At 40.6% G+C, this 23,539-nt stretch overlaps 1 protein-coding gene across 29 annotated transcripts in view; it reads left to right on the forward strand.

The window, feature by feature from the left end:
* dgkh (diacylglycerol kinase, eta) overlaps window positions 1–5,910 on the forward strand; it is a 159,397-nt gene extending 153,487 nt beyond the window's left edge. For all 29 annotated transcript variants that reach the window (XM_073912579.1, XM_068223576.2, XM_073912560.1 and 26 more), the window contains one exon: window positions 4,369–5,910. In XM_073912579.1, coding sequence (XP_073768680.1) covers window positions 4,369–4,455 — 87 coding nt within the window. In that variant the 3' untranslated portion in view covers window positions 4,456–5,910. The remainder of the gene's footprint in view (window positions 1–4,368) is intronic.
* Window positions 5,911–23,539: the final 17,629 nt, after the last annotated feature.

Below are 23,539 nucleotides of genomic sequence, written 5' to 3' on the forward strand. Positions count from 1 at the left end.
TACATTCAATAAACCCTCAGAAATCACACCTCCCAGTATTGAAGAATTAGATAAGAGTTAAATGCAGCACAGTGTTGTGTAATACTGAATGTTTATGTGGAAGGTGCTCTGTTCACACATATACTGTATCACAAGCACTATAGTAAACCTTGGACTGTGCCATTTTTACGCCTCTGTTATGTCCCCCCATTTCAAATGTCCCTGTCATTTTTCTGGTTTAACCTCATTCTGTCTTTGAAGATGTCCTCAAGCAGATTTTAAAAGCTAAATGGGGATTAGAAGTGTTTTTCTTTGTCAAGCTCTGCTCCAGTCAAGATTGACTGTTTTTAGCTCTGTTGTGACGTTTATTGTGTTATTGTTATTTTTATTATTACTTTTTGAAACTCAGTTGTTGTTTTCTATGAAAAAATATTGTAAATAATAATCTTGTATTAAAACAAATTTATTTTTAGGTACAATTTTTTTTTCTGGAAATATTAAGACTTTAATCTCATATCACTACAACTTTATTATATAATTTTAACTTTATTTTCATAACATTTCATAAACAACATTTTGACTTTATTCTCAAAATATTACAACTTCAATCTTGTATCACTAGTCTACGACTTTATTTTGGTAACATTTTAACTTTATTCTCATAACATTTCAGCTTTATTTTTGTAACTTTTTGACTTGATTCTTGTACGATTTCGACTTTATTTTCAAAATATTACAACTTTACTCTTGTATCACTACGACTTTATTCTGGTAACATTTAGAATTTACTCTTGTAACATTTTGACATTATTCTCATAACATGATGATTTTATTCTCATAATATTTAGATTTTATTCTCATAACAAATCAACATTATTCTCATAACAATTTTGACTTTATTCTTGTAAAATCTAGACTGTATTTTCGTAACAAATTGACATTATTCTCATAACATTTTTACTTTATTCTCGTAAAATTTTGACTTTATTCTTGAAATATTACAACTTTAATCTAGTAACTAAGAGTTTGAAACTTTTTTAAATGGTACTAAAATGGCATCATAAATTTGTATACTATTAATTAAATATGTTGTAATGTGCAGTGTTGATTGAAATATATAGTGAACATGGTGGATAACGGCTAGCATAAAGTCAACATAGAATTACCATACTAGCATACGAGGTAAACAAATGGCTTAAAAGGAAAGTTATTTTTTTGTTTAATGCCTGATTCAGCCTAACTGCCACTAGATGTCACATTTTCTTTGGGTTTTACGTTATAGCAGCTTGGTTGGTTTCTTCATACTTTAGGGACACTAAAGACAGAACATTTCCTTAATCGTTTTAACTTAAGCAGTTAAGTAGTATGACTCTTATTCAAGACTCCAAAGAATACATTCTTATAGCCTGCATGTGAACTTAATTTTTTTTTAAGTAGAACTGCTTAAAAGGCTGCTTTAGCCATTGTGCTAACACTTTACAGTAAGGTTCATTAGATAACACTAGTTAATTAACAATTTACTGTATATTGAGTAGGGCCTGACAGAATCTGCGGACATTTTCTGCTATTTCTGCGGCGATTTCTGTTTGGAAAAAATCTGTGGATTTATGCAGAATTATATTGGGAGGATCATAACTAAAAACTTAATATATAAAATAAAAAAATAATAGCTTTTTAACTTAATGTCTACAATGCAAATCCATCTAGATTCACTTGTTTGGTAAACAAAGCAAGTCTTTCATATAATTTATCTTCTAAAAGACAGAAAATATTACTTTACAAACTTCATTGTAAATAAATCAAATAAGCACTTTTATATTAGTCAATATTAATACTGAAATTAATAAAAAAACTGAGTAAATATAAATTTACATAAGTAAATAAATAGACTTAATGATTGGCTAAACATCTGCGAAAATCTGCAGATTTCTGCGTGCGCAGATTCCGTGTGGGCCTAATAATGAGCAACGCATTTGTTAAAGTATTTACAATACTGTAATGTAAAGCGCTTTGTGTGCCAAGAAAAGCACTCTATAAATGTAATGAATTATTATTATTATTATTATCTGTCAACTTTGGAAATAAACATTTAACTCTTCATTGCTATTAAATGAGTGCTCAGGTTCAATAAATAATAATGCAATTAAAAATATATATAATTAAATAATAATTAATACAATATTAAAATTGTGTTTTGTTGACGTTAAAATTAACATTAACTGATATCAAAATTGCTTTAAAAATATTTAGCATACTTTACATATATTGCATAAATGTTAACAAATAGATCTTTATTAAAATTATTAACATGACTTTCTTTTTTGCAAAAAAGGAGGTGAAATTTTAACACCCATAAGGCTATGGACTTGATTTGACTGTCAAATTGAATACAAAAAATATGAAACTTTGTGTAGTTTTTAAAAAAACCCTGGAGCTGTTGAAGGTCCAATGAATGATGCACAATTAGAAATAAATGTTATATATGGGTACAGCCAACATGGAGAAAGAGTCCTTTGTTATTATATATTTTTTATCACACATTTACATCTTCTACTTATATTGTAAATACATAACAGGTTTAAAAATAAGAGAAGTTGTCCTTGTGATTACTCATTTTGAACTAATAATGATCTATTGGTTAATGTTAGGTACCAAAAATAATTAACTGTAGAATCTTAAAGTTGCTTTGTTAACATTAGTCAGTGCACTGCGAGTTAAGAAGATCTAACAATTAATCACTGTATTTTCATTAACTGAAATGTATATGTTGAATAAATACTGTAATAAGTCTATTGTGCATTGTTTGTTCATATCCGCTGTTGTGACGTATCGAGACGTATGAAATACTGTTTCCTGCTGCAAGCCGCTAATAATTTGAATTGAATTGTTTATGGCCACTTTTTAGTCCTGTCACACATTTAAGTGAATTTTATGTAAAATCATGGTGTACACAACAGTCTCAGGACTTGTTGCATCACAAATACCAAAATCTGATCAACTTCTAAAAAATGCATCACTTTCTGGCCATAGGAAATTAGGCATGGTTATATATATATATTGTTTTAGAAATTTAGTGCTATTTTATTTATTATTACTGTTTTTATTTATTTCAATCATTCTTTACTTTAAACTCTAATTTTCATGTCTAAGGTTTCAGTTACAGTGTAGTTAGTTAGCTACATGAATTTGTAACGATTAACTTAACAACATTTACTTTTAATTTACTTTTAGTTTTATGGTTGCTTTCTGGTAATTATGCATTAATTTAGTGTTAACTGTACATTAAGGCTGTACATTACGGTGTTTCCACAAATTCGGTAGAACTTTTTATTACAGCCGCTTTATACGTGCATAAAATGTATTTATCATAGTCATTGCTGTACATAAACTAAATAATAACAAAGTACTATGCCTAAACCTACCCCGCAACCCAATCTTAACTTCTATAGTTATTTTATATAACCCAGTACTTTCTTTAAAGAGATATTTCACCCAAAATTGAAAATTCTGTCCATTATTTACTCACCTTTTACCCGTTTGACTTTTTTTCCTGTTAAACACAAAATAAGACTTCCATAGTAAACCTGTAACCATTGACATACAGTTGAAGTCAGAGTTATTAGCCGCCCTGAATTATTAGCCCCCCTGTTTATTTTTTTCCCCAATTTCTGTTTTATGGAGAGAAGATTTTTTCAACACATTTATACACATAAAAGTTTAAATAACTCATCTTTAAGAAATGATTTATTTGATCTTTGCCATGATGACAGTAAATATTTGACTAGATATTTTTTCAAGACACATCTATACAGCTTAATGTTACATTTAAAGGCTTAACTAGGTTAATTAGGTTAACTAGGCAGGTTAGGGTGATTAGGCAAGTGATTGTATAATGATGGTTTGTTCTGTAGACTATCAAAAACAAATATAGGTTGTAGGGGCTAATAATTTTGTCCTTAAAATGGTTTTTAAAAAATTAGAAACTGCTTTTTTCTTGATGAAATAAAACAATAAGACTTTCTCGGGAAGAAAAAATATTATCAAACATACTGTGAAAATGTCCTTGCTCTGTTAAACATCTTTTGGGGAATATTTAAAAAAGAGAAAAAAACTTCATTGGGGGGCTAATAATTCTGACTTCAAATGTCCATAGTATACTCATCAGCCAAAAAATATCAACCTAATTAAGTTTTTTAACCAACTGTGTGAGTAAATAGTGAGTAAATGTTCATTTCAGGGTGCACTATCACATTAAGTAAGTAGTACACATGCATAATATCCAACTATATGCAACTGTACATCCCAAACATTACCCACAATATAGCATTTAGTAAGGCTGAGGTATGACTGCTTATTCTGAAGGCACTTCCATTTATCTGCTTCCCTCAGGATCTGGGGATCTCGAAGGTGGGCCATATGAAGAGAATTCTCCAGGGAACTAAGGACTTGGCCAAGAGTTCGATGGTGGACCTGTAAGACGTCAACACACATTCCGTTCCTGAGCGAAGACGAGTTGAAGCCGAGCTCTGCTTTCGGGAAGCACTTTGGAGTTGTGGAATAGCTTGTAGAAAAGGAAAAGGAGCTAGGAATGTTGGTTTTAGAGCAAAAACGCTGGTGCCAAAACGACAAGGATTGTGTCAGAGACCTTTTTTAGACCCATAGGAATACCATTCCGGCACAATCAGGTATGCAATTCTCATCATGCACGCGACCTCCGGCCTCTTTTACAAGATTCAGAATCAAGTAGCAGAACAGGACTTCCAAACAAACAGCGTTTTTATTTTCTCGGTGAGCCGAGTGGCTCTTGTGGTAGATGGCAACAATAGGAGGGTGATGTGATGTGTCAGCAATATTCTGCTTTTGAAAGCACTGTTTACATTTTAAGGAGACAGGAGAAAGAGTATCGCAAGCGAATAATGCGTTGCGGTGCAGTCTAGGATAGGTCAACAGGGGTTTCCTTGGACAGTGACATACTGATGCATGGTATGCTTGCTATATTTGGATAGCTATTTTACTGCATGATTTGCGTCTTGTTTATTTTATTTTTTTGTTTTTTTGAAATTGTACAAACTAACACTTGAACAAGTTTTATATGAATTTAGTATAATGCCGTTTGTTACTACTGAAGCATCCCTTTGGTCCTAGTAGACTGCTGGTTTTATTATCCGATTAACCGTCTGCATGGAAACCTGGTGTCAAAAAGCAGTGTCACGTGCCATATTTTATTGTCCCACAAGCTTTATTAATGTTTTAAAATAGGACGTACAGTACAATAGGTAAATATCTCTGATATAAGTACTAAAGTGAATGTCCCCTGAATTGTTTATACACTACTTGACAAAAGTCTTGTCGCCTATACGAGTTTTAGGAACAACGGGTAACTTCTAGATCAACTTCTAGTTGATCATTTGGTATCAGAAGTGGCTTATATGAAAGGCAAAGGCCTCTAGATTACACTTATTTTACCAAAATAAAATGTGATCATGGCTTGATTTTTAATGATTTATTTAAGCTTTAATTAGGCTTCCATGAGCTTGGATGCATCCAAACATCTCTGACCCAAATAACTTATTAATAGATTCATTTGGAATGAATCAATATCAATTCATCAATAATGTTCATGTATGGTGACTGGGCTGGCCAATCCTGGAGCACCTTGACCTTCATTGCTTTCAGAAACTTTGATGTGGAGGCTGAAGTATGAGAAGCAGCTCTATTCTTCCAGAATTCACCCTCTCCCGTGGTTTGTATTATTACAGGCAGCACAAATGTCTTGACATCTCAGTTGAGATGTTGATGTTGCCATCCACTCTGCAGATCTCTCGCAAGTCCCCATACTGAATGTAACCCCAAACCATGGTTTTTCCTTCATCAAGCTTCTTTCTGTTAGCATCTTGGCTCCATGCGGGGTCCAATAGGTCTTCTGCAGCATTTGTGATGATTAAGATGGCAGTTCAACCGATGATTCATCTGAAAAATCGACCTTCTGCCACTTTTCCAAGTGATCAACTATGTTATTATTTGTTGCTTTTACAACTGTGATCGACGACAAGACTTTTGTGAGGTAGGGTAGTGTATACAGTATACTAAAAAAAGAGGGTCAAATCAGGACACAAGTACATGGCGTCTGTTTGTAACTTAAAACGTAATTCTACGTTAAATAGGACTTCAGTTGTTTTAAATAGGAAATTGCAGTTGACCTGCAACGTTTATATTTAGTTGATATTTGCTCAGCGCAACTTCGATAGGATCATTTACGTTCGGTCAGTGGCATTACAGGGTATAAGAGATGTTCGTTTGTTAATATATGCACTGTATATAAGTCTAAACTGTTAACTCCAGTTACGAATAAAGCCTTTGTATTATAGAACGCTTATACGATTATTATCGGACAACACATTTATTTGTGCATAGAGCACCATAAATACAACTTTGTGAATTATTCTGTTAAAGTAAACGCCTTTACACGTTAAGTGCTGTTGTACTCTATGGAAGGTGCAATATTGTATTTATTTTGATACATTTCTTCTCGACGAAGCTTTATTATGTGAGGTTTTCCATGGAAAACTACAACAACAAAAAAAGAGACACACTCCTCTTCTTTGGTTTTGGATTAAGGTGGACTTGAGGTCAAACAAATCATGTTCTCTCCAAAATTCATAACTCTTCCATAAGCAAATTGTTGATCCTGTCTTAACCGTGCTTCCAGGATAATTTGCTAGACGGCTGGATGTTTTCTCACACGACTATAAAAACTGTTGTGCCTTTTTTTTTTTGCTTCTTTCCATAAAATGGAACATTTCTATACACGTATAGCCAACCCAACCAACAGTACACATGGGACTCATAATAACACTGGATTTCAGTTTATGTTATATTATAATGTTCCTCCTGAGGGTGTTCGATAACATCAAAGTAGTAGTTGATATATATACAGAGAGAAAGAGGAAAAGATGTGGCGTTCCCAAGAAATGCGATTCTAGCCACAGTTTACCTGAAGTGAGAATTCAAACCGATATGGAGAGCAGATTGGTGTTTTTTGGGGTGGAACCGCACAGGATATTTTCTTAAAAATGGAAAATAGACATGTGAAGAGTTCGGTTAGAGTTTAGTCATAATTATAGAAAAAAAAACTGACAGTATTCATGTATCATTATAAGATTACACTAGTGGTTCTCAACAAGTTTTGGCTCCAGATTCCAAAATCACATGGCGCCAAATAAAATGCTATTAAAATTGATTCATATTATCGTAAAGTACATAGAAAATTTAGTATTTTTATAAAGACACAAACCCTTAAATTGTGATTTACACTTTTTAGCTTATACCGTTTGGTTTTTAAACGTCAAGTTGAGAGTTGTGATGGTTTTATGCTCTCGGCGGCCAATAATTCACCACACAAAACACACTGTGGTTGACTCAAACCATGTTTATTCTTGTTGTAAGTGTATATGTAGTTTGGCCTTCATATTGGCAGCTGCAAAATAGGAGTAGCTTCCACCAAATGAAAGGTGAACTTAAGACCATGGAGTTTGATTGTACGCATAATATTGGATGTCCAAAATTAAATATTTTAGGCAAGTTGATTTATGTTTCTGTGCTAACTTTCGTTGAGAACCACTGGTCATGAAGGCACAACAGTGCACTGCAAAATATTGTTTTTCTTACTCTTCTTGTTTCTAGTCCAAATATCTAAATAATATTACATATCGTTTTTGTTTTACAGAAATAAATTGTTAAAATTAAAGGTGCTGTAGGTGACCTGCCAAAATGCTAACTGTTAGCATAATAGCTTTGAAAACAGAAAAATCACAAACACAGACATTAAAAATGACAGTAAACAACCCACTAGATCATATCATTCGTCAATTTGAAAACTGTATAGTACTTTATAATACTACAATTCCCAATAAAAAAACTGTATTATATCTAGCATATTTTCACTTGTGTAGCAAGCAAAACTTGTCATAATGTGCAGTATTTCATGCATGCAAGGCTCGCTGCTCTCACTCTGTCACAGACTTTGTCGTAAAGCGACTATGCTTAGCCATACTTACATGCTATTTCAGACCAAATATTAAGAGTAGCATTGCAGACAATATAGAGAGCGCATCACAGGTTGTCCTGTTCGAAAATGAACCAATGTGAATATAAAACCAAGTTCACCTCAGTAAAGCAGGCTAGGTTTTGTAGATAAACTAAATAAAATCTACATTATCGATGCTGTAAAAGGTCCCTTACGATATTGAAAATAGTCAAATCAAGCTTTCGCCGGATGATTTCAGTGGCTGAACGACACTTCAGTGCACATAACCTATTTGCACTGATTTAGCCTATTTAGCCTGACTAAAATAGTTTTGAAACAGGACATTACCTGTCTAACAGAAATACTTCAGCATGGTGTTGTACTTCCTAAAGCAATATTGATTCGGGACTTTAAAAGTTTTGATTTAGCATTTGTTTTTACTTCTGTCATTTTCTCTCTCTGATGTGCACATGCAAACGGCAGATCTGTCTGCGTGAACAGGGGTGTGCAGATGTACAAATCTACATTTGTTGACATAGTTTGGGCTACTTTTACAAAGACAAATTTAATTGGATGAACATTTTTAGTCTTATGCTTTACCCAGAATATAAAAATGCATAAATACATTTAGATCATTTTCTTTAATCATTACTGTTAGAATTTGAAGAGATTTTCAACCTGCACAACAAAAAATGCTTCTGAAGACAATCACCTACTGCACCTTTATTTGACTTTTTTTCTCTACTAATGTGCTAACTAAAATATTCCAATTTTTTTTTATTTGAAATAAGATTGTTTTACTTAACTCAGATAATTAAGCTTGTTTTAAAGAAAACTCACTTAAGTTTGACATTATTTACGACCACAAAACCAGAATATACATTTGTAGAAGTTGAGATGTATACATTATCTGAAAGTTGATTAACTATTTATTGATGTATTCCATGTCATGTGTCATATTGAACATCTATGAACTTGTTTTCTACTAAAAAAACATTGTTAAGTACTCTTCACGTTGATTAATTACCCAAGATTCCATCTTGTTTCTTTGATTAAATACAGATTTTTAAAAGTTGTGGTATTCTTTTTGAATCACCCTGTATTTACCATAGATTGAAATTTACCAAATATCTTCATGGAACATGATGTTTCCGTAATATTAAAAAAAAAAAAAAATTTAGTGTAAAAGAAGAATCGAATCCTTTTCACCTATTGCCGAATTTATCCTCATGCAACATAAGACTGGTTTTGTGGTCCAAGTTCACATTTCATTCATTCATTCATTTTCCTTCGACTTAGTCTCTATTTCAAAGGTCGCCACAGCGTAATGAACCAGTAACTATTCCAGCATATGTTTTACACAGCGGATGCCCTTCCAGCCACAGCTCAGTCTTGGGAAGCACTCATACACTTTCAATTACACACCAAACTCAAATACTACGGCTAAATAATTAATACAATTCACCCATAGCGCATGACTTTGGACTGTGAGGGAAACCAGAGCACCTGGAGAAAACCCATGTGAACATGGGAAGAACAAGCAAACCCCACACAGAAATGCCAGAAACTCAAACTAGCGGCCTTCTTGCTGTGAGGCAACCGCTAAGCCACCATGCTGCCCAATGTCACATTTCAAAACAAAAGAATATTTTGACTATAATTTTTAGATATCTGGACTAGAAACAAGACAAAATCTTTAAGTAAGAGAAGCATTGTTTTTGCAGTGTTCAGATTATACTGTAAGTCTGCAGCCTGCTTTTTTGTTCAGCGATCCATGTTATTTGTTCATTGCGGTTTTAATTGGCTTAATGTCTCACTTCCCGTCTTCTCTCAGTAGCAATGACCTACTGAGGTTTCCATGTCTGCCTGTAGGCATTTCAGATTGGCTGTTTAATCCATCGGAAGGCCCACATCAACTATACGCCAACAGAACTCTGCAAACACCTCTTCAGATAGGGATGTTGTTAAAAGACGAACACATCCCTTTTCCTTTTGCGTATATATTTTGGCCAATTGAATCCTTTCAGCTGCCATTAAGAACTCAGTTTACTGCGTTTAAATTCATTTCACAGACCTTTTTCTTCTGGCCTATTCATTTGTGATCAGACCCAACGTCTGATCTGACAATCAAATGGTGCATTTAAAGCTATGGTTCTGTTCGTGGTTTCATGATATGATATCGCAAAGTATGTGCACGTACCTCCACGCACTCCAGAACATGACTGAATGTAGAGATATGCATTTTTGACTAACCGCATTGCTAAGTAATTCCCCAAACTACTGTAGCTAGAATCATTACCAAAGACACAGGATTACGTCAATTAAACACTCCCTGCATCTGTTTAAAGGGATAGTTCGCTCAAAAAGGATAATTTACTTACTGTTTTCACAACTATAATGAACAAACACACACACACACAAAAAAAAAAAAAACGAATCGTTGACTTCCATAGATAAAAAAAATAATTTGGAAGTCGGTGGTTACAGATTTTTAGCTTCCTGCAAAATACCCAGCTGCCAAACAACATCATATGACATTGATCTTTAGTTCTTTTTTGGTTGCGACGTCAGCTGACCAAAAATTAAGGTCAATTTGCTGACATCTAAAGGCTGGTTTATACTTCTGCATCGAGTGATCAGCGTGACCCACGGCGCCAGCCTTGCACGTAGTCGTGCATTTATACTTCTGCAGGCTGTTTGTGTTGCTCTGCAATAGCACTTCCGAAACGCTAGCTGGCAGTAGGTTTTTTTAATGTTCCCCTGTGTCGAATTTCTTCGCTGGTGTTTTGTTTTTTCTGAAAGCTACCTTAATGTGCAAGTAGCTAAAACTTGCTTATTCGGAGGTGGAATTGGCGGACGTGCAAGAACTTTAATCATAAGGTAAACACAAAACAAAAGTTTTATCTGGAGCTCCTTCACGGGAATCAACACTTGTAAACACTTGATCCATTGGGCTAGCGGCTTTCAGCACTGCCCATGCTTGTCTCTGGTACCAAACCAATCAATCACAGAGCTTGCGCTAGACATAGCGAGGTATATGCAACCGCGCGAAGGCTGCGCCAGACCATATGCATGCACTTGATGCAGAAGTATAAATCAGCCCTAATACCGACGTCAGCTGGCATTGATTTTTGGTTGCTTTTAGGCTGTGACATTAACTAACCAAAATCCAACATCAGTAGATATTTATCTTTGGTTGGTTTTACGTTATGTAATCATCTTGACGTTGGAGTCCGACCTCTAACTGACGATGGGTTCTGACATCAACATGATTTTCATATACAACCAAAATTTAAAGTTAGTTCGATGTTGAAGTCCAACATCAATATTACGTCTATGTGAGATCTGGTGGCTGCTGGGTATCTTCTTTTGTGTTCAACAGAAGATAGAAAGTCAAACAGGTTTGGATCAAGTGAAGAGTGAGTAAATGGCTGTTTCTATCCAAAGATGTGAATTAGATTAAATCGCAAAACTGGAACATCTCATAAAGCGCCGTTTCCATCCAAATAAGTCACTTCCTGATAAACTGGCTCAAATAACAAAAAGAAAATTAGAATTTTCTGCATCAAGGGAAGCCACTGCGGGCCTTTTTCATTTATAGCAAATTACTTGCGTCTCAGAAGACAAAATGTAATGAACGCACAGCGGCTTTAAGAGGCGTGAGATGCTCAAGAAAGTTCTGGAGGTATTAATACCAAACCACTTTGATGACAGACTTTGGCTGATGTATTTAATAATAAACAAAACAACATTTTAGATGCTTTATAATGTGGTCGGTCCGCTGGTTTGTCCATTAATACCATCCAATCGCACCTATTTTTGTTATCACATCTGTTAAAACAAAAATCACATTACTTTTTTGGAATATTAATGCATTCTTTGATGCACATTTTCTGAATTTATGCACATCTTGGCGTTTCCGTTAAGCGTTTTTTATACGATGTTCTAAAATGTTCATAAAAATAGGCGAATGGAAACATCGCTAATTACAGAATTTTCAGTTTTTGGTGAACTATCCCTTTAATTGGCCTTACATGATCTCCGTTTGACAGCTGCAACAGATGGAATTTGCATATGGTGCCTCTGTATAGTTTGTTTGTTGACATCAGACTCAAGTCACACAAGTGCAGTCTTCCTCCCATGCCACATATATGAGTATAAATACATGCGCACATGAACCTCAGTTCTCAAGCCAACCACGTAAGTGTTTTTCATTGGATCGTGAGTGGACTGGTTTCTTGACGACGGTGAACGTAAAGCTGTAAAACTGCCTGTTTTTTCCACAATAAATTTGTAGAGCAAGGTGACATATCTTTGACATGATTTCTATCCATTTAGGAGAAGTGCGACGCGAGTTTCATTTGTTTACATTGTGTTTACGATTGGCACAGTTTCATTTTTAAGACTACATGTATAGCTATATTTACAAATACTTGCATATTTATTAAGGTTAAACAACTGATGTGTATGTGTTTTCACTATTGGGATATAATGTTACGGTAGTCACTTGTATTGATATCTGGATGATTTTGCTAAGTAGTAGGTAATTTTTATGACTACTAAGTGACTGTTTTCTGTGCCTTTTTATCGTAGATGCATGGTTAACTATTTATTACAATATGGAGGTCACTGAGATGTGTATTTTTGTATCCTGATTAAATAAGTGTTTCGATTTTGATGTACATTTTGAGGTGGTCAGATGCTACCAGTTGATATCTTCCTTCTTCAATAAAACTGAATGCATACACGGTAAACTGTTGCTTTTTTTGACTTGTGTGTGGGATCATGTAAAAGTACAACTTAAAGAGGTACTATTATGCAAAAATCACTTTTACAAGGGGTTTAGACAATTGTGTGACAAAAGTGTGTGAATATAACCAGCCTCTAATAGTCAAAATTAATTAATTCTATATTTTAATAATCACACTTGATAAAGTCTGTAGAAACACTTTAATTGACATTCTGCCGTCATACATGTCATCAGAGGGGGAAAGCCCTGCTCATTAGTGATGATCTCTCCCTCATTAGCATAAACAGCCCTGAGTGAGAAGCTGTCTATTATTCCTTTTCACGCCAAACACCATACAATAGACTACCATTTTCTGGCACATTGTTTTATCATTTTCAGCTGTTTTTAATCTGCCACTATGCTGATGCACAGGCATTTGTAGCTCCACCCTCTTTTGAAAAGAGCACAATCCACTGATCTGTAATAGAGATCTGGATTGCTCATGATGCCATAAGAAGCGAAGCCACCACACAGCCATAATGGTAAACCCTACTATGCTCATGCGTGGGCTCATGCTGTGGAATTAATAGGAAATCGTATGATTTTAATGCGAAAACATGAATATGAAATAATTATTTATTTGGGATTAAGAAGCTGTTCTGCTTAGTATGTAGAAGAGGAACAAACAGAACGAAAATAACATGTTTTTGGTAAGTGGCAGTAACGGACTATTTTGTTGGAAGAGACAACATATACGATAACTTTTTTTTGAACAGACACTGATTGTTCACTCGTAATATATATAGATCGTTTTCTTTAGCAAATATAGATAAAGAAGTTGTACACCAAAAATGTCAAACAAAGTTTTTATTTACACAAATTTAAGCATGTGCATGGATTTGGCTCGAAGCAATCTCATTGAATATAAAAAGTGTTCTGTCTGCTTACTTTAAATATAGCCTTTATCTGATTTGGTTAATAGTGCATTGTTAAAATTGGGTGTTTGTTTAAAATAAGTTACATGGTTAAGTAAATTCATATGCTGCCAATGCAATTTAAGCAACGCACAGATAATTAATACAACTGTATTTCACCTTCTTTCTATCACTGTGCATATATGAGTACATTATACAGTAAAAGTCAGAATTATTAGCCCCCCTTTGAATTTCTTTTTTTTTTTTTACAATTTCCCAAATTATGTTTAACAGAGCAAGGACATTTTCAAAGTGTGTCTGATAATATTTTTTTTCTTCTGGAGAAAGTTTTATTTGTTTTATTTCGGCTAGAATAAAATCAGTTTTTAATTTTTTAAAAACCATTTTGAGGTCAAAATTATTAGCCCCTTTAAGCTATATTTTTTTCCGATAATCTACAGAACAAACCATCATTATACAATAACTTGCCTAATTACCTTAACCTGCCTAGTTAACCTAATTAACCTAGTTAAGTCTTTAAATGTCACTTTAAGCTGTATACTGTATTAGTGTTATGAAAAATATCTAGTAAAATATTATTTACTGTCATCATAACAGATATAAAATGAATCAGTTATTAGAAATGAGTAATTAAAACATATTATGTTTAGAAATGTGTTGAAGAGAACAGAAATTGGGGAAAAAAATAAACAAGGGGCCTAACAATTATTATGACTTCAACTGTATATTTCAGTGTATTGTTATTTTATGATCCTGTTTTTCAGCTGTTACATACTCACTTCATAAATGACAAAATAAGCTTGAAGAGAACCTGAACAGATTTGCCTCATCCTTTGCTAAACTTCGTGTAAGACTTGTAATTGTACACCAGGTAATTTTTGAAGCGGAGCGACTAATCCTCGTATCGCACACATTGGAGCTCTCTGTCAGTAGAGCACAGTAATAAGATGGCAGATCGAACAGATCCTTTTGGAACCAATAATATCCAGCTGCAGACCCGCAGACATTTCAGCACACACAATCCAGCAAACACGATATAGGCAAGAGTGAACAATATATGGTTAAGACTGATGTTAATGTTATTAAGGACCTCTCGGACCTTAGAATGCAATGAGCAATCCAGTCATTCTAAATAAGTGGCACAAACTCATTTGAATTTAAAGTGACAAGTCACTAAAAAGTTTTTCAGATGGGAAGGGCATCCGCTGTGTAAAAACTTGCTGGATAAGTTGGCGGTTCATTCCGCTGTGGCGACCCCGAATTAATGAAGGGACTAAGCCGACAAGAAAATGAATGAATGAATGAGTCACTAAAAAGGCACAATTTGGGTAAAAGCCTAAAAGCGACACTTATAAAAAGTAAGAAAAAACATTATTTGTGTGATATTTTGAGCGGAAACTTCACACACACACACCCACACACACTCTCTCTATAGGGACTCTTCAGATACTTACGTTACATCTTGAAAAAGAGACGTAATAGGTCCCCTTAAAAGCATCATGGGCCAATTGCAATGGAAGACTGTTATTTATTTTTTTTGATATGCTATATGAAACATTTTAATTAGATTCTTTGACAAATTATTATTAAAAAATGTCCATAAATCTGATTTGAAGGCCCTCTGGCAATACTTACTGTAAGTGGCCCACTTGGGGACTTTGAAAGATTTAAACTAATGTTGTATGGCTTTAAGGAGAGATGTTCTGCTGTCTATACGTTCATTTTCTTTTCGGCTTAGACCCTTTATTAATCTGGGGTCGCCACAGCGGAATGAATCGCCTAATTATTCAGCATATGTTTTATGCAGCGGATGCCCTTCCAGCCACAACCCATCACTGGGAAACATTCATACACTCTTATTCACACACACATACACTACAGTCAATTTACCCTATTCACCTCTTCGGACTAGTGAGAGAAACCGGAGCACTCGGAGGAAACCCACATGAACAAGGAGAGAACATGCAAACTCCACACAGAAATGCCAACTGACCCAGACAAGACTCAAACCAGCGACCATCTTGCTATGAGGCAAAAGTGCTAACCACTAAACCACAATGTTGCCTGTATTCATAATATATTTTATATACTCGATTACATTTACTGAAACTCATCAAGATTAAAACTATTTAAAGAATAAAAAAACGTATTGTGGACTAAGCAAAAAAGAGAAAGTTTAAAATACAAATAATCTGCTCAGGGTGACGCAGTGGCACAGTAGGTAGTGCTGTCGCCTCACAGCAAGATGAGTGAATGAATGAATGAATAATCTGCTCAATTTTTCATGGAATGAGACCCACTGATCTTCCACAGCATGCACGCAGTTTAAGGGGCAAAAGTTGTTTGCGTCACCTTTACATTAATTTATGAGATCTGTTGATCGTGGAACAACATTCTAATCAGATTTAAGGGATATGTTTACATCTTATATTAAATTTAAATTTGTTCCAGGATCAGCATGAATGTTAAGTCATGATTGGATCCTACTGGACAAAATCACACCCACAGTTACTTTATATACACCAATCTAGTGTCTTGTTGGTGGAATTCCCTACATGATGATGGATAATGTAGTTCTTAATATCTGTTGATACTGCTGCTTAACAGACATTTAACGGACTATAAGAAACTTGGCAAGAATATATTTTGAAGTATTTGGCAAGCAATTAATTAAACTCTGCATGGGAATAAATGCGAAATTGCTGAAGTATATTGAAATGATTCCACCGAGATTACATGATGTAATGGTAAAGATGGTCCAACAAAATATTACAGTGTGTGACTTTGGCAGTGTAAAATTAAGTTGATGTAACCCTGGTTCCCCTTCGGGGGGAACTTCAGCACTATAAGTGGATTGATGTACTAATCCACGTATGGAAGGATTCGGTTCAGAAGCCACTCGTCTGAAAGAGTATTGAACGGGCCAATTAAGAATGAATTGGCAGCACAAGCCTGCGCAGGTGTGCTGCATAGCCAATTAACTGAGCATAAAAGCAAACCTGGCGCCAGCAGACGCTATCCTTTTCGCTTCAGAGACTTTTCTGATCGAGTTCATGAGGGTTCCTCCTGCTGATCTACAGCCACTTCGAGCGAACGAGTGTCTCCCGGTCCAGAGCGAGTCCACGCAGCGGCAGATGGTCGAGCTGGGTTTCTCCCTTGCCTGGCGTCCCTTTGGGTCCGGTCCTCCAGAGCGGTGCGTATTGTTGCAGCTAAAAGAGCAACACAGTCGTGCAGCACGTTCTTTTCAGGACGGCGCTCCGACTGTGCGTTTCTGGTTGCGGGGGTTTCCTGGCTCCGGATGATGGGCACGTTCACTGCATTACATGTTTGGGGATCCAGCATGTTAATGTGGTGCTCGGGGGCGGTTCATGTCGTCACTGCGATGCCATGACCGTCACGCGGTTGAGATCGCGGCTAGCTTTCGTAAGAGAGCGAGCCACCCTAGTCGCCTCCTGCTCTGCAGCGGGTGCTCGGGCAGATCTGAGGGTTCCAGCGAGAGATAATCCGCCGCCTAAGGGCTCGCGGACCTCTCGCTCCTCCAAGCGCTCCATCCAAGCTTCGGGTACTGGGAGTGTTCCGTCTAATCAGATGGTAGCTCTCACGCTCGCTGACACCGGAGATCAGATGTCCCCCGCGGCATCGGAGGGTGGGCTTTCATTGTCCGACGATGATCCGGACCCGCTCGCCCCCTTCGGGCAGGTGAGCACTGTCAAAACGGATACTGAAACGGACGTGTTAGCCGTGCTTTCCCGGGCTGCTTTGGCCGTGGGTTGGAGATGGTTTATCCCCCAGCTCCGCGGCCGGACTGACTAGAGGGGCGTTCCCTTCTTCCCGGTGACGCACAGTAGGCTCACGCGGTCTTAAAGAGCACTTTTTTCTGCTCGTGCTGTGTGTCCCTCCACCCTCACCACTCTTGGTGGTGGAGCGGCCAGGAGGTATGTGGCAATTCCTCAGGTTGAGTGCGCTATGGCGGTTAGTCCGCGCGGTGCCTCTTCTTGGTGGGGTCCGCCTCGTCTCCCATCCAAAGCCTGTAAGTTTCTGCTCCCCGGAGTCAGAGCTTGCAAAGCTACGGACCAGGCTGCTTCCGCCTTGCAAGCGATAGCCACCTACCAGCGCTACCAAGCGCAGGCGCTGGCCGAGCTGCACGAGGGTGGGTCCAACCCAGGCTTATGAGCTTTGCACCGCAGCCGACTAAGCTCTTCGGACTACTGAGTCCGCTGCGTGTGCTTTGGGGAGGACGATGTCCACACTAGTGATCCAGGAGCGCCACCCCTGACTAGAACTTGGCTGGTATGCGCGAAGTCGACAAAGTCCGCTTTCTTGACTCGCCCATATCCCAAGCTGGTCGGCGACACTGTCTGCGAATTCACCCAGGAATTCGAGGCAGTGAGAGAGCAGTCTGATGGGTGATGTCTTATCGGCGGTCCGTAGCCCGCTCCGCCCGCCGTGCCATCCATACCTGCTCCTCGCCGAAGGCGCCCGCCTACGAGAGCTGCACCGCCCCCGCACATGCCTCTGGTGAAGCGAGCGCGTCGAGCACCTCGGAAGCAGGCAGCTCCCCCTGCCCAGAACGCCGCTAAGTCTGGCAACGGACCGCGAAGCGTCCCTGGGACAGGTCATCTGGAGAAGAGGGAACTTGCTCTTCCCCGCTGGAGGGCGGGGCGCCATTTCCAACGGCACCTTTTACTGCCATGAAATGAAAGGGCACTTTTTCACTTCCCCGGATGTGACAGCCCGAAATCTGCCAGTCTGAGACACTGTGCTCTCTAGCTCGCAGGTTCGGTGCGCTCCACCAGTGGCTCACGAGCACTGCAAGCCCTGCCAGTCTGGGACGCGCCGCCTCTCAGCACGCAGGGTCTACATGCTCCGCCAGCGGCTCACGGGTGCTGGGGGGACGGTCTCCCTTCTCCCAGCCCCCAAGCCCCTTTTCCGGAGTCAGGGTGCGGAGCCAGAGCGAATCGCTCTCCTCCAGCTCTTCTGTGGGACCCTCGCGCTCCCCGGATCAGCACACCCGCTCCGCTCTGCCCCTCCGCGGGTACGTCAACGATTGCTGCGATGACGTCATTAGCGAGGGCTCTGCCTGCCTGGTTAGCGCGGCCCAGCCCCTCGCGGTGGCTCATACGCACGATCAGACTCGGCTACAAACTTCAGTTCTCGAAACGGCCTCCCAAGTTCACGGGCGGGTATTTCACCAGGGTCAATAGGGGTCCACCCCTGTCTTGCGAGAGGAGATTGCTGCCCTCTTGGCGAAGGGTGCAATCGAGCCGGTACCTCCAGCCGAGATGAAGAGCGGGTTTACAGCCCGTACTTCATTGTACCCAAAAAGAGCGGTGGGTTACGGCCAATCCTAGATCTGCGCGTTTTGAATCGATGCCTTCACAAGCTGTTGTTCAGAATGCTTACGCAGAGGCGCATCCTCCGATGCGTTCGTCCTCAGGATTGGTTTGCAGCCATAGACCTGAAGGACGCGTATTTTCATGTCTCCATTCTTCCACGCCACCGTCAGTTTCTGCGCTTTGCGTTCGAAGGTCGAGCATGGCAGTACAAGGTCCTCCCCTTCGGGCTCTCTCTCTCCCACTCGCGGTGGGTGCCCTAGCGCCCTGCGGCTCGCGGGCATCCGCGTACTCAATTATCTCGACGACTGGCTGATTTTAGCCCGCTCTCGGGAGTAATTGACTGCGCACAGAGACGAGGTGCTCCGGCATCTTCGCGGATTGGGGTTGCAGGTCAACTGGGAAAAGAGCAAACTCGCCCCGGTGCAGAGGATCTCTTTTCTCGGAATGGAGCTGGACTCGGTCACCATGGTAGCGCGCCTCTCTGGAGAGCGCGCTCGCCTGCTGCTGAACTGTCTGAGGGAGCTCGACAGCAAATTAGTGGTCCCACTGAAATATTTCCAGAGGCTCCTGGGGCATATGGCTTCCGCTGCGGCTGTCACGCCGCTCGGATTGCTCCATATGAGACCACTTCAGCACTGGCTTCAAGATCGAGTTCCAAGACGCGCATGGCATGCGGGCACACACCGAGTCTCTGTTACTGCGCTGTGTCGCTGCACCCTCAGCCCCTGGAACGACCCCTCGTTCCTGCAGGCCGGTGTGCCTCTGGGACAGGCGTTCAGTCATATTGTTGTCTCAACAGATGCTTCCAGCACAGGCTGGGGAGCCGTGTGTCGCGGGCATGCAGCTGCGGGCCTGTGGGTAGGTGCCCAGCTGCGTTGGCATATCAATCGCCTAGAGCTGTTGGCAGTGTTCCTTGCTCTCCGCCGTTTTTCTCCGGTGCTGGAGCAGCAACACGTGCTGGTCAGGACGGACAGTACGGCGGCAGCAGCGTATATCAACCGTTTTGGGGGGTATGCGCTCTCGCCGCATGTCTCAGCTTGCCCGCCGTCTGCTCCTCTGGAGTCACCCGCGGCTGTAGTCGCTGCGCGCCATTCACTTCACAGGTATGCTCGACCGTGCAGCTGATGTGCTCTCACGACAGCAGATTCACTCTGGAGAATGGAGACTCCACCCCGAGTCTGTCCAGCTGATATGGGCGTGGTTCGGGGAGACCCAGATCGATCTGTTGCTCCCCCAAGTACGCTCATTGCCAGTTGTTTTATTTCCTGACCGAGGGCTCTCTCGGCACGGACGCACTGGCCCACAGCTGGCCTCGGGGCATACGCAAGTATGCGTTTCCCCCAGTGAGCCTGATCGCGCAGTTACTGTGCAAGGTCAGGGAGGACGAGGAGCAGGTTCTGCTAGTTGCGCCCCTCTGGCCCAACCGGACCTGGATATCAGAGCTCTCCCTCCTCGCGACGGCCCTCCCATGGCAGATCCCTTTGAGAGAGGACCTACTTTCTCAGGGACAAGGCACCATCTGGCACCCTCGCCCCGATCTCTGGAACCTCCACGTGTGGTCCATAGACGCGAGGAAGACTTGGGTAACCTGCCGCCCGCGGTGGTTGATACCATCACTCAGGCTAGAGCCCCCTCCACGAGGCGCGCCTACGCCCTGAAGTGGAGTCTATTCACTGAATGGTGTGTCTCTCGCAGAGAAGACCCCCGATCTTGCCAGATCAGTGTTGTGCTCTCTTTCCTTCAAGAGAAGCTGGACAGCAGGCTGTCGCCCTCCACTCTCAAGGTATACGTTGCCGCCATCTCTGCTCACCATGACGCGGTGACTGGCGGCACCGTGGGGAAGCATAACCTCATCATCCGGTTCCTCAGAGGCGCTAGGCGAATTAATCCAACTCGCCCCCCTCTCACACCCTCTTGGGATCTCGCCCTCGTTTTCACAAGCCTGCGATTTGATCCCTTCGAGCCACTCGATACAGTATCTTTAAGATTTCTGTCCCTGAAGACAGCTCTGCTGGTCGCGTTGGCCTCCATTAAGAGGGTCGGGGACCTGGAGGCATTTTCGGTCAGTTACTCGTGCCTGGAATTCGGGCCGGGATTTCTCACGTTATCCTGAGACCCCGCCCGGGGGGTTATGTGCCCAAAGTTCCTACCACTCCCTTTAGAGATCAGGTAGTAACCCTGCAAGCGCTGCCCCCGGAGGAGGCAGACCCAGCCCTGTCCTTACTTTGTCCAGTTCGCGCCCTGCGCATTTATGTGGACCGTACTCAGAACTTAGATCTTCTGAGCAGCTCTTTGTCTGTTATGGCGGACGGCTGCAGGGAAGTGCCGTGTCTAAACAACGTTTATCCCACTGGATTGTGGAGGCCATTTCATGTGCTTATTTGAGCAGAGGTCAGCCGCGACCCCCGGGAGTGCGTGCGCACTCCGCTCGGAGCATTGCATCCTCTTGGGCGTGTGCGCGCGGGGCTTCTTTAACAGACATTTGTAGAGCTGCGGGCTGGGCGACACCCAACACATTTGCAAGGTTTTATAATCTGCGAGTGGAGCCGATTTCCTCAAGGATGTTAGGGACCTTTGGTGATTGAGGAAACAACTCGGTAGGTGTTGTAACACGCTTGCGGTGCCTTTTTTCCCTAACACGGAGAGATGTGCATCCTCCTGTCTGTCAGTAAAGTTCCCCATTCGGTGAGCCCTGCAGATTCCTCCGAGGCCCCCAGCACTGACTCAGCGGAGGAGTCACTTGCTGGCCCATTACGTTGTAGGTCTGCCCGCTGGTAAGCCCGCGTTTTGGGTATAGGTGCCTGCTATGGCCGATCTCCGCTGGTGATCCCCATATGCTTTTCCGCCACGGTTAAGTTCCCCCCCCCTGGGTGGACCCATGCTTTCCCTATCCGCTAACCACCTTCTTATGCGCACTTCCCCTTCTCAGGGTTAGTCCATATGTAATTCCATTTGTTTCCCCCATTGGGTGCAGATGGTCTCCACAGCGTCCTCCCTACTGGGATGGCACGCTTCCCAAAGTACTGTCTTATATTCCTGTATCATCTAGACGCTAGCGACTCCCAAAAAAATATACCTATTCCGTAAAGCTTCTTTTGAAGTGGGATAAGTTAGGGCCAAGGGCACGTTGGAGGACCACGCCTCTCATGATCTGGGTGCGTCACGCTTGCCTGATTGCCCTCTCATGTTGGGTGTTGGTAAGGTGCGGTCATTTTGGCGCTTTCAATGGGCTCCCATACGTGGATTAGTACATCAATCCACTTATAGTGCTGGAGTTCCCCCCGAAGGGGAACGTTCGAGGTTACTAAAGTAACCCTTCGTTCCCCGAGGAGGGGAACGGAAGCACTTTACTCTGTCACCATAATGACTGTCCCTTAGCTGTTAAAAGTCTCTTCAGCTTAAAAAGGATAGCATCTGCTGGCGCCAGGTGTGCTTATATGCTCAGTTAATTGGCTATGCAGCACACCTGCGCAGGCTTGCGCTGCCAATTCATTCTTAATTGGCCCGTTCAATACTCTTTCAGACGAGCGGCTTCTGAACCGAATCCTCCCATACGTGGATTAGTACATCAATCCACTTATAGTGCTTCCGTTCCCCTCCTCGGGGAACGAAGGGTTACTTTAGTAACCTTGAACGTTCTTAGACCTACAAGAATATAGCCACACAATATATTTGTACTCACTTTTGTGTGTGCATGTTTAGGAAATGAGACTTCATTTGATGCTTTCAGGTGTGCTTTATCAGTGTATACACACACACACACACACACACACGAGCAATATCACACGAGTAGCACTGTGATATGGCTGTATATCAGCACTGGTGGGAGACGCGTGTTAACACAGAGCCGCAGGCCAAGTACCTTAGTATCCCACCAGTGCTGATATACAGCCATATCACACTGTTACGAGTGTGATATTGAGTTTATACAACAGTTCGATGGCATAATCGTGTATATAAAAATGAATAACGAGATTTGCATGAATAGCATGATTTATCCGCACATTCCGCGACTGGTGTGAACACAGCATTAGAATATCACTTACCAGCAGGGGCGTAGCACCAAATTCTGGGCCCTGTACCCTCTTAATGTCAGTGGGCCCCCAACACATTTTTTTTTTTTTATTATTTGAATATAAACATGCACAAATAGTGTTTTAATCTATAATTGAATCAGATTATAATAATGACTGGTTCTTTCATTCACCACCAAATTGATGCATTTGGCCTACTTGTGCTCAAATACCTTTAAACCGTAGGCTACGTTGGGTTTGTGTACTGACATTTTGATCCATGATACTGATGCAAGTTTTGATTTAAAAACATTTATTTTTGAACAGGAGAACACGAGACAACTGTACCCTCAGAAACAAATCAAATAAGCTAAGCCTGCCATAATACAAATCGTCAACTATCAAAAAATAAATAAAAGTCAAATGAGATGTAATCTACATCCCAGTAAATCCCCACTGACGAGTCTTTTGACGTCTGCATTCACATCTGCAAGACATCTACAAGACGTTTCCTATCAGAT

The sequence above is a fragment of the Danio rerio genome, chromosome 9 (genome assembly GCF_049306965.1).
Source record: "Danio rerio strain Tuebingen ecotype United States chromosome 9, GRCz12tu, whole genome shotgun sequence".
NCBI classification, from domain to species: Eukaryota; Metazoa; Chordata; class Actinopteri; order Cypriniformes; family Danionidae; genus Danio; species Danio rerio.